Here is a 12508-nt window from a genome sequence, read left to right on the forward strand (position 1 = left end):
TAATTTTGGTAGCCACAAAAATGAAGTTTCTGGAGTAGAACAACAACTTTCAAAGTAAGTACCGCACAATTAAACAGGAAATAACACCTTCAAACCAGAAACAGAAATAGTAGCAAAAGGGTAGTACTAGGGATACATGGACCCTTCATCTGGGAGTCTTGATCTCTCCATAGTTAGACACTTCTACAAATATGAGGTATCTTTATGTCCAAGTCAGAATATGAAGAACTTACCCAAGAAGTGGAGGGCATTTCGCAACACCTGGTATCCACTCATGACTTTGTTGATCTTGTTGCCAGCCAAGAGGTAGCCCACCAGCATGGAGGCCAGAAAGCCATTGAAACATCCCAGGCCCTGGAAATGGGTTGGAAAGAAAAAAGAAGAGTACATCATACTATACTACTGGCTGTTAGGAATTGTGGGAGCTGAAGTCCAAAACACCTGGAGGGCCCAAGTTTGCCCATGGCTGATCTACACTGTAGAACTAATGACTTTGCCAACACTTTAATTGCCATGGCTCAATGCTATTGGATCATGGGAGTTGTCATGGTGTGGTAGAGAAAGCTAAAGACCTTGCAAAGCTACAACTCCCATGACTTCATAGCATTGAGTGGGGAACACGAGAGAAGCTTCCCCATACAATCATAACACACCCGGACATCCCCTGAGCAACGTCTTTGTAGACAGCTGATTCTCTCACACCAAAAGCAACTTGCAGTATGCAACCAAACAAACACACCCAAATACCTACTGTAGGAGTTACTCTGGACCGTGCTCTGACTTACAAGAAGCACTGATTGACTATCACGCAAAAAGTGGGTGCTAGAAATAATATCATACAATAGCTGACTGGCACATCCTGGGGATCACAACCAGACACAGTGAAGACATCTGCCCTTGCGCTTGGCTACTCTGCTGCTGAATACACATGCCCAGTGTAGAATACATGCCACCATGTTAAAACAGTGGATGTGGCTCTTAATGAGACACGCCGCATTATCGCAGGATGCCTATGCCCCACACCACTGGAGAAACTATACTGTTTAGTCAGTATAGCACCACCTGACAGCCTGTAATGAAAAGACCAAGGCATGGACATCTCCAGCCCATCCTCTGTTCGGATATCAGCCAGCACGCCAACACCTTACATCAAGAAATCACTTTCTAAGATCTACAGAGATACTTGCAGGAACACCCCAGCAAGCAAGAGTCCAAAAGTGGCAGGCTAAAATCCAGAACCTCAATCAGTGGCTGAGACTGGAAGAAAGACTCCCTCCTGGGCACACAGAAGATTGAATGACTTGAACAGTCATTCTGGAGTAGCACCATGAGATGCAGAACCAATCTTCAGAAATTGGGCCCCAAAGTGGAGTCCGCTACATGCGAGTGTGGAGAAGAACAAACTACAGATCACTTACTACAATGCCACATGCACAATGGAGGACCTTCTCACAGCGACAACAGACACTTTAAGTGGCCAACTTCTGGTCAAAGGACATTTAGCATGATGCCAATTTTAGAACTTTGTTTGTGTTTTTAAATACATTATAACTGTACCCCCAACTCGCTTCTGACATGATAAATATAATATAGCATTGTGCCATGGGTGCTGAACTGGTCTCAAGCTACAAATCACAAGGGTGGCATAAAAATATCAGAATAGACAAATCAACAGATCTGCACATTCGTATCTTGTCAGAAGAGCTCGTGCAACCTTCCTTTTTTGGAATCCCACAAACAGCCCAACCTTGCCCAGAATCCCATTACTTTTTGTTACATTGCATCTAAATCGAGAGATAAAAGCAGGGTATAAATATGGTAGTAGTAGTAGTAGTAGTAATAATAATAATAATATTAATAATAATAATAATAATAATAACCTTATCAAGCTCTCGCTGATGCAGCCACACTTTGAGGAGGCAAACTCCATCCCGCATGCCTTGGAAGCCACTGGCTGCTTCAGAGAGGAACACCAAGTTGGATGTCATGCCCAAATCCCACAAAATGGAGTTGTTGTAATGAGGCGTCGGGGGCTCAACGGCTCCTGGGAAAAAGACAAGCGAAAAATAATACTTAACTGAAGCCACCGGGAGGACAATCAAACCTGGGGTGTGTCTACACTGTAGAACGAATGCAACTTGGCACCACTTTAACTGCTACGGAATCCTGGAAGTTGTAATTGGTGAGGCACCAGCCCTCTTTGGCAGAGAAGGCTACAACATTGTGAAACTATAACCATCGTGGTTCCATAGCATTGAGCCATGACAATTAAAGTGGTGTCAGACTGCATTAATTCTACAGTGTATATGCACCCCATGACACTAAGGTTTGATTCCCTGTTTGGCTTCAGAAAGCCATTGGGTGAGTTACACATTTCCGAGCCTCGGGAAATATTTGTATCCCGCCCTTCTCACCTCAAAGGGGACTCAGGGTGGCTTAAAAGTTATATGTACATACAATATATTTTGTTATTAGCATAGCACAATATAAGCATTATATATTACTACTAGCTGTGCCCAGCCACGCGTTGCTGTGGCGAAGTCTTTTGGTATGGGAAATAAAGTATTGAGGAATTGGTGGTAGTTAAGGTAAAGGGTAAAGGTTTCCCCTGACGTTAAGTCCATTATAAATGGGTTATAAATGGGCCTTGAGTCTACACTGCCATATAATCCAGTTAAAATCAGATAATCTGTGGAAGAGGCCTACGTGAGGCCTAACTCTGCCTGTCCCCTGGGCTGAGTGGGTTGCGAGGAGACCAAGTGGGTGGAGCTTAGCCTTCTAACTGGCAGCAATTGGAAAAAAACAATTCTTCCTCTCCCTCCAATTAGGACTTTTTCTTTTCTTTTTGTTGTATGAACGTAGAGGCATGGATGAGGGATTGTGCTGCTAAGTTTCGTGTTTCTGGGATGTGTAGTTTTGTTGTTTTGTCCTAGGCCGAAATTTCATTACCCTTTTATATATATAGATATATATTGTACTATAGCACTACACTGCAATATTATTGGTAATATTACATTTAATATATAATATACAATTACAAAAGTGTATTTTTATTATTTTTATTATATTGTATTACATTATAATACTATGTATATACAATATATTGTCAGCTCACCACAGCCGCTCCTGAATGAACACACGAGACTCTTTGTGGTATCACCAGGAACTTTTACTGTAGGAAACATGAACATCAGAAAAGCCAAGAATGGGAGGCTCCGGCCAACCCTCCTTTATATAACCTCCCCCTCATTTGAACAGTCTCTTCCCGCTCAGTAAAACCCCGCGCAAATTCCCCGCCAAGTCCATCAGCCGTTTCTCCTCCGAGTCCTGGGACGCAGGTGTCTTATCAATGTCAGTGACCCTGAAACTCAGAGCCACATCCAGGCTCTAGTAGCAGGGTTCTGACATGGCGTCCTCCTCCCCTTCGTCCTGGAAGGAAAAGATTAAACACAACTATTGTTCTCCGCTGTCCAGAGTTCCTTTATACTTTTTTAACAGGCTGCAATGGAATACCGGGTGTACCTTTCCTAGGTCCTTTGGTAGCCTCAGCTCATAGGTCACTTCGTTTATTCTTTTTGCTACCCTGAATGGCCCTATATAGCGTGGAGCCAATTTCTTGGATGGGAACCCCAATTTCAGGTTTTTTGTGCTCAGCCAAACCAGATCTCCTTCGCCCAATTTGTCCCCCTCTCGGCGCCTACGATCCGCAAAGAGCTTGTACTTCTTTTGTGTTTCCCGCAATGCCTCTACCACGGTTTGCCACCCTTGCTTGATTTTGGCCGGCCATTCCTCGTCGGTCTGGCCCTCCCCTTCCTTCCACTCGGGTAGCCTGGGGAAAGGTGCCACCTCCTGTCCGTATACTATTTCGAATGGGGCACGACCTGTGGCCGAATGTACGGCCCCGTTAAAAGCCATCTCAGCAAACGGAAGAAGGTCCGCCCAATCATCCTGTCTATAATTGGTGTACATCCTTAAGAATTGGCACAGTGTCTGTTGGGTACGTTCGACCCCCCCGTTGGTCGCGGGATGAAAGGCCGAGCTCAGGTTCCTTTCTGCTCCTAACAGCTGTAAGAATTTTCCCCAAAATTTTGCAGTAAATTGGACTCCCCGGTCACTAATTATCTTGTCGGGACACCCATGTAGGCGATATACATGCTTCACATACAAATCAGCAAGTTTTTCAGCTGAAGGAAGTTTTGGCAGAGCCACAAAGTGTGCCTGTTTTGAGAATAGGTCCAATATTGTCCAAATGTATCTGTGGCCTCTGCTGGGGGGTAGTTCGCCTACAAAATCCATGGCTACGCATTCCCATGGCCTCATGGGCTCCACCACCTTCTGCAATAGCCCCTGGGGCTTCCCCGGTGGTGTTTTTCCCTCTGCACATAATTCACACTGCGTGACGTATCCCCTGGCGTCTTTCCTCATTCCGGGCCACCAGCATTGTTTGGCCAACAGTTTAATAGTCCTGGTGGGGCCTAGATGACCCGCACCCTTGTTATCATGGTACTTCCTTAACATTTCTCGTCTTAAACATTCAGGAATATACAATTTCTTATTTACAAACACCAAATCCCCACACAATTCTCCCTTTTCTTTGTTTGTTTGTAACCATTTGTCCATTCCATACGCTCGCTTCAACTCTTCCTCCCATATTTCTCCTCCCCCCGTGGAAATGGCAGTACGTTTGTTTTCTTTGGCCGCTTGTGCTCGAGTTAGTACTGCCAGGCCCCATTGCTTATCAAGAAAAATACTCCCTTCAGATTCCTGAATTCCTCCCCCGTGCTGAGGCATCCGAGAGAGAGCGTCAGCGAGTATATTATGTTTCCCCTGGAAGAATCTGAGTCTGAAATCAAAACGGCTGAAATATTGGGCCCATCTAATTTGCTTCGCTGATAGTTTACGAGGGGATCTTAGATACTGTAAATTTCTATGGTCAGTCCACACCTCAAACGGTGTTCCACTTCCTTCCAGGAAGTGTCTCCAGCACTCTAGTGCTTTTAGAATCGCTAAGGCTTCTCTCTCCCAAATCGGCCAGTTTTTTTCTGTATCGCTAAACTTTTTTGACAGATAGCCACATGGCTTCAGGTTCCCCCCCTCGTCTTTCTGTAGCAGAACTGCCCCATATGCCCGGTCTGACGCATCGCAATGTAATACAAAGGCTTTAGACATATCAGGGTGCTGTAGGACAGGCTCCTCAGTAAAACGCTTTTTAAGGGCTTCGAAAGCTTCCTGGCATTCTATTGTCCAGGTCAGTTTGGCCCCTGGGGCCTTCACTTTGGCTGTTTCTCCCCTACCTTTAGTCTTTAACAAATCCGTTAATGGCAAAGTGAGGCGCGCAAAGTCCTTGATAAATGTTCTATAGAAGTTTGCGAACCCTAGGAAGGATTGCAGCTGCTTCCGTGTTTTGGGGGCTTCCCACCCCCTCACGTCTTCTACCTTCGCAGGGTCCATCGCCACTCCCTGGGAGGAAATCCTATACCCCAGAAAGTCTATCTGGTCTTTATTGAACTCGCACTTGGCAAGCTTCGCATACAGTTTTGCTTCTCTCAACTTTTGCAGGACTTCCCTGACTAGTTCTATGTGTTGCTCCTTAGTCCGAGATACTAACAATATGTCATCTAAAAAAACAAAGACTCCCTTGTACAACAATGGATGCAACACTTCGTTGATTAATTGCATGAACGCGGCGCCTCCGCCGCACAAACCGAAAGGGAGCACACGATAATTGAATAATCCGAATGCACAGGAGAAGGCCGTCTTCCACCTGTCCTCTGGTTTAATCTGCAATTTATGGTACGCTTCAATTAAGTCCAATTTAGTGAATATCTGTCCCTCCGATAACTGGGCGATCAAGTCCTTCACTAAAGGTAGGGGGTATTTATTTCCAGAACTGATTGCATTCAGGCCCCTGTAGTCAATGCAGAGCCTCAGCGTTTGGTCCTTTTTGCGCCTGAACAACACAGGCGCCCCTAGAGGGGAATTTGAAGGCTCTATGAAACCCCTCGCTAGGTTTTTATCAATGTATTTTCTCAGTTCCTCCTTTTCCCTAGCCGACATTGGGTATATTTTTGCCTTAGGAAGCTCTGCTCCTGGGACTAGCTCTATCTTCACTTCAACTCTCCGCTTCGGTGGGAAACTGTCTGCTTCCTTCTCATCAAATACGTCCACAAAATCCCGATACTCTGGGGGTAATTTATCTGCCAGTTCTGCTATCCTGATAGAGTCTTCCTCCCCCCTTTTCCCCGGCTCCCTTTCCACTTCCTGGCTCCCTCCTTCCAACTTCATCCTGAAGATCATGCTCTTATCCTCCCAGTTGATTTGCGGGTTGGCCTGCCCCAGCCATGGCATGCCTAGTATAACATTATAGCTGGCTATTTGTGATATCACAAATGACACCTTTCCTTCCCAACTCCCTATCTTACACTTTACATCTTCGGCACTGTACTTAGCAAATGATCCCGATGCTGTGGATCCGTCCAACTGCGAAAAAGCTATTGGGGATTCTAGGTTCGTTCTTTCGCATCCCAATCCCTCGGCTAATTCAGGGGAGATGATGTTCCTGGAACATCCACAATCCACAAATGCTTTGCAGGTTGCTTGTTTGCTGCCACTTTCCAGCTGAATGGGGACCACTATCATGGCTTTGTCCTGACTTACCAACCCCCCCGAGTGGTGCCTCATCGGTGGTTCTTCCTCGGCGCGTTTCCCTGCCACGGCTCTTGGTTTGGGCGGGCCTCCGCCTTCCCCTTTTCTCTGCCAGCACTCGGCAGCCCTGTGGCCCAAACGGCCGCACACGAAGCAGCCCCTCCTGCTGGTGCTCACGTTCCCTGTCGGCTCCGTTCTCCTCCCGGCTGGGGTTGATCCCTCCTTCCGGCTCCCCTCTTTCATCTGCGGCCGCTGCTGTAGCCCTCCTCGGTGCCTCCTCGCCTGGGCCAGCGATGTCTCGATGCGCCCCGCCAGCTGAATCCATCCGCGCAGTGTGTCAGGCTCATCACGATGCACCGCCCAGGAGAGGATCTCCCGCCTGAGCCCCTCTTTGAAGAGTTCTATCTTTGTCACTGCAGACCATTCCGGCACCTTTTCAGCGAGGCATTGGAACTCCTCCGCATACTCAGATACCGACCTCTGCCCCTGGGAGACGGTCTTCAACTCCTCCCTCGCCCGGATCTGCTCCAGTGGATCTCGGAAACGGGTCTCCAGGGCCCCCATAAAGCGTCGGAGTGACCCCAGACATGGGTCGCGCCGCGCGTGTAGTTGAACGTACCAGCTGGCCGCTCCCCTCTTCAACACTGCACCAATGGCCCGTACCCGGCTGGATTCCGTTCTAAAAGTGTGGGCATTGTCCTCCATATAGCCCCTCACCGTGGTCAGGAAAAAATCCAGTTCAGAGGACTCTCCCCCAAACTCGATCCTTAGTTCCTCTCGTCTCGGTAGGGGTCCCTGTGGTGGCAATCCCCAATCCTCCGCCCGTCGCAAGCCCCCTTGCGGGCCAGTGGGCCCCGCTGCTGCTTCCCTTTGTCCTGTGCCACGCCCGGCATTCGCCAGGGGCACCAGGGTCTCAGTTGGGAGCGTAGCCGGGATTCTCGGAGGCTTTTCCCCTTCGTCGTCACTCTCCTCCACCCGCGTCAGGCTCGTTTGGATCTTGGGCCGGGCACCGGGCTCCTTTCGCATTTCCCTTCCCTTCGGTGCTGGGAGGTCTGCAAAGCCCTGGCTGCTTCCCATGCTCACGTCCCACATTGAGCTAGCCCGGAGTTCCCTTCCTCGCTCCGGCTCCGCCAAAACCGCCAGGCGCTCCATCGCCCTCGACATCACTGCCAGGGTGGTCTCCATCGCCGACATCCTCTCCTCCAGAAACACCATCTTTTGCGGGCCTGGGGAAGGTGAACCTTCCTCTCCTCCGGTGCTATCTCCCCGCACCATTCCGCGCCTCTGGGTTACCCCATTTGGCTGGGCATAAGCGGTGGATGACGCCAGGGCCGCCAGCTGGTGAAACTCAGCGTCCGTCTCGGGAGTGGCCCTTTCCGACCTTCCTCCTCCGGCGCCCAAGAGCTCTTCATCCTCCACTTGCATGTTACACCTCACCGCTACAGCGGGATGGTGTCCGTATTCTTGGCTTAGTGTCAGCTCACCACAGCCGCTCCTGAATGAACACACGAGACTCTTTGTGGTATCACCAGGAACTTTTACTGTAGGAAACATGAACATCAGAAAAGCCAAGAATGGGAGGCTCCGGCCAACCCTCCTTTATATAACCTCCCCCTCATTTGAACAGTCTCTTCCCGCTCAGTAAAACCCCGCGCAAATTCCCCGCCAAGTCCATCAGCCGTTTCTCCTCCGAGTCCTGGGACGCAGGTGTCTTATCAATGTCAGTGACCCTGAAACTCAGAGCCACATCCAGGCTCTAGTAGCAGGGTTCTGACAATATATTATATTATTAGTATATCATAATATTATAAGAGCCCCAGTGGCGAAGTGTGTTAAACCACTGAGCTGCTGAACTTGTGGACCAAAAGGTCCCAGGTTCAAATCCCAGGAGCGGAGTGAGCGCCCGCTGCTAGCTCCAGCTTCTGCCAACCTAGCAGTTCGAAAACATGCCAATGTGGGTAGATCAATAGGTACCGCTCCGGCAGGAAGGTAACGGCACTCCATGCAGTCATGCCAGCCACATGACCTTGGAGGTGTCTACGGACAGCGCCAGCTCTTTGGCTTAGAAATGGAGATGAGCACCAACCCCCCGAGTCAGACATGACTGGACTTAAAGTCAGGGGAAACCTTTACCTTTACCTTACCTATATCATAATATTACTATTATATATTACTATATTTTTATATTGACACAGGAGACATGGTGGAATGGTGTCTTCCTGGCCCCCCTTCTTCACTCTGGCCCCACTCCTACCTGTGACAGGCGAGTCCTTCTCTGTGAACCAAGCAGTGCGGACATTATTCTTGTTGGGATGCAAACGGCTGGGCTTGAAGACGTCTTGGGCAGGGCAGGCGTAGAGGCGGACGGTCACCGTCTTGGCGTCTTTCCCTATAAATCCGAGGTAGACGAAGAAGACATTAAAGACAGGTGCTCTTGTAGGATTATAGAGTTCAAGGAGACCTCCAAAGGCCATCCAGTCCAACCCTCTGCCATGCAGGAACACACAACCAAAGCACTGCCAAAAGATGGTCATCCTTGTGAACCACGTGGACATTCTGGATCGGTCAAAAATGATCAATGCTTTGCAGGATTTTGTAGATACACTATCCCATAAACTAGTTATTCTTCACCTATAAAGCGCTAGCCTTTGAGAGAAAGAAGGGTGAGAAAGTCAGACCCAATAAATGAATAACTAAAAAGAATAAAGCCCGCACCTTGAGGCTGCAAAAGCACAATAGGCTTAAAATGGTTGCCATTCATGTAGGCAAACTTGACGCTCCCAAAAAGCTTCTTCTTGGCCAGGTGGTGGGCAACGTGAGCCAGGTAGAGAGCCCTCTTCCGGTGGTAGCGCTGGTTAAGGTTGTCCTTGTCTTGGAAGACTTCCTAACAAATACACAAACCACATGTATTTCATATGACATTCAAAAACAACCCACAACATTGTTCCATCATTAGAAAGGGCTTTTTAGGGACAACGTTCCATAGAGCAAGAAGCCATCACTCACATGACATTAGATGACAGACAGGGAAATAACAAAGACCTCAATTAATGACAACAATAATGTGGTAATTGCTATTTTTACCAAATTTTAATATTTTTTACTTCCAGTTGTTTAAGGACACAAAGGGTATAACTATTTTAAAGATGTTTATACTCAAATTTTGATGCCTGTGCATTATTTTATTTGCATTGCATCATATGTAATTGTCAGTCGCCTTGAATCTTGATAATGGGAGAAAAGCGGGAGAAGGGGGGAAGTAAAATTAAATAAGTAAAATAAAACAATGGGTTGCTGTGAGTTTTCTAGGCTGTATGGCCATGTTCCAGAAGCATTCTCTCCTGATGTTTCGCCCACATCTATGGCAGGCATCCTCAGAGGTTGTGAGGCATATTGGAAACTAGGCTAGAGGTGTTTATGTATCTGTGGAAGGTCCAGGGTAAGAGAAACACCTCCCAACAAAGGATTCCTCCAGGCAGGAATCAGCCAGGCTTTGAAGCTGAAAGACTATTAAATGCTAATCTGCGTCCTCCACTCGCTGTGAGCAGGCCTGTAGCCGGGGGGGGGGGGTGTTTAGGGGTTCAACCCCCCCCCCCAAATTTTTCAGGTTAAAAAAAACCTGGTTTACTCATGAATTTTAACTAGTTAACCAAGTCCCCATGCTAAGTCTATGACACGCAAACAATTAAGAGTCCCTCCAGAACTGCAAGCACTATCTCAAGCAAATATTGACAGGCCTGTAGCCAGGGGGAGTGGGGGTGTTAGGGGTTCAACCCCCCCCCCCCTTGAAAAAAAATTCTGGCAGGCGGGGGATTTGGTGACAGCGGCGGCTGCAGCTTCACCTGAATATAAGCTTCACCTGAAAAACCCGGCTTATATTCAAGTATATACGGTACTTTGTTTTATACCCTTGCCCTCTCTCTCTCATTGAGGGACTCAGAATGGCTAACAGCTGGCAACAATTCGAGGCCATTCAAACCTAGGACAATACAAACTCAAATACATGTAAATCGAGCAACACAAAGCATTTATAACAACTCATAAAACAACAATGCATGATAAAACTGTGGTTCTCAACCTATGGGTCCCCAGATGTTTTGGCCTTCAATTCCCAGAAATCCTAACAGCTGGTAAACTGGCTGGGCTTTCTGGGAGTTGTGGGCCAAAACACCTGGAGACCCACAGGTTGAGAACCACTGTGATGAAACAATATTAAAACCAGCTATACAATGAACATAGAGCACTACCAGATAATCTGTACAAATGGCAATCTGTTCTAGGCCTGACTCCTACTTGCTAGTCTTAACCAAAATATCTGGAAGAATAAAAATGCTACCTAGTGCTAGCAAGTTATCAGAAGGTTAGCTTTTTCTGAATCTGTTGCAAGTTTATTTATCTATTATTTACAGTACTTATATTCCACCCTTCTCACCCCAAAAGGGTCTCAGGGCAGATCACAATGTACATATATATGGCAAACATTCAATGCCATTAAACACAGAGGCTGTTTAACTTTCCAGCTTCTGGCTTTGTGAGGGTATGCTCGATTCCGGCCACAGGAGGAGCTGCTGCTTCATAATCCACTGTGACCACGAGTCCTTTTGATGGAGTACTTCCTCATCCGGCACGCATGCTGCTGAACGTTTTTATGGTGTTGTAAATTAGTTAAATTAGCCTCCCCATATAAGCGGTCCCTACATTTTCCTACTTGACAGATGCAACTGTCTTTCGAGTTGCTTAGGTAAACAACGAGCTAGGGCTATTTAACAGTCGGGCACTCAATCCGACTCGGGCTTTGAACTCACAACCTCTTGGTCAGTAGTGACTTATTGCAGCAGGCTACTAACCAGCTGCTCCATAGCCCGGCCCCAAAACTGGGATGAAAGTGGGATAAATAAACATAATTGCTCTTCAATCCAAGCAGCACTCACCCGGGGCATGACCAGAGCCACGTCCACGTTGACTTCGGGCTTGATGCAGGTGCCCAACAGGTAACTCCCCACCACCTTCACCTCTGCAGGCGGCAAGAAGCGGAACTTGCCCTTGACGACAAAAGGAAGCTGCAGGAGAGGCACCTTCAGCCCTTTTGGGAGCCAGGACTGGTCCGTGATCTGGAAGGAAGCAGCAAAGGGCACAGAAAGGTAAAGCAAGGCTGCAATGATTTCCATCATTGAAGGTCAGAAGCTGGAACCTGAAGCTAGGCAACAAAATAGTGTTTCTGGAACCAACTCCAGGGAAAGCCTCCTATCTGAGCCTGGGAAAATGGGTATTGATGGGCCACAAGTGCCTGAATATATAAGTTAAGCATCACTTATCCAGAATACTCCAAAATCTGGAATGGTCCACTCTAGTTGCTCAGATCATGTGTTCACTATACACAAATTTTGCTTCAAACTTTACCTACAAGATTATGTGTAAAAGGTGTATATGAAACATAAATAAATGACTTCCACATTCAGAGTTGGGAACCATGTCCAAGATATTTCATTATATATATATATATATAGAGATAGATAGATAGATAGATAGATAGATAGATATACAGTAGAGTCTCACTTATCCAAGCTAAACAGAAGCTTGGACAAGCGAATATCTTGGATAATAAGAAGGGATTAAGGAAAAGCCTATTAAACATCAAATTACATTATGATTTTACAAATTAAGTGCCAAAACATCATGTTATACAACAAATTTGACAGAAAAAGTAGTTCAATACACAGTAATGTTATGTTGTAATTACAGTATTTACGAATTTAGCACCAAAATATCATGACATATTGAAAACATTGACTACAAAAATGGCTTGGATAATCCAGAGGCTTGGATAAGTGAGGCTTGGATAAGTGAGATTCTACTCTATATG

At 46.9% G+C, this 12508-nt stretch overlaps 1 protein-coding gene across 3 annotated transcripts in view; it reads right to left on the reverse strand.

Annotated features, from left to right (window-relative positions):
* Positions 1-12508, reverse strand: part of nol6 (nucleolar protein 6) — an 83036-nt gene that overhangs the window by 64237 nt on the left and 6291 nt on the right. For all 3 annotated transcript variants that reach the window (XM_062972615.1, XM_008119164.3, XM_062972616.1), the window contains exons 4-8: positions 11577-11756; positions 9361-9529; positions 8900-9034; positions 1881-2044; positions 234-354 (exon numbers count right to left, since the gene is read on the reverse strand). In XM_062972615.1, coding sequence (XP_062828685.1) covers positions 234-354; positions 1881-2044; positions 8900-9034; positions 9361-9529; positions 11577-11756 — 769 coding nt within the window. The remainder of the gene's footprint in view (positions 1-233; positions 355-1880; positions 2045-8899; positions 9035-9360; positions 9530-11576; positions 11757-12508) is intronic.

Source organism: Anolis carolinensis, chromosome 2, assembly GCF_035594765.1.
Source record: "Anolis carolinensis isolate JA03-04 chromosome 2, rAnoCar3.1.pri, whole genome shotgun sequence".
Classification (NCBI taxonomy): domain Eukaryota; kingdom Metazoa; phylum Chordata; class Lepidosauria; order Squamata; family Dactyloidae; genus Anolis; species Anolis carolinensis.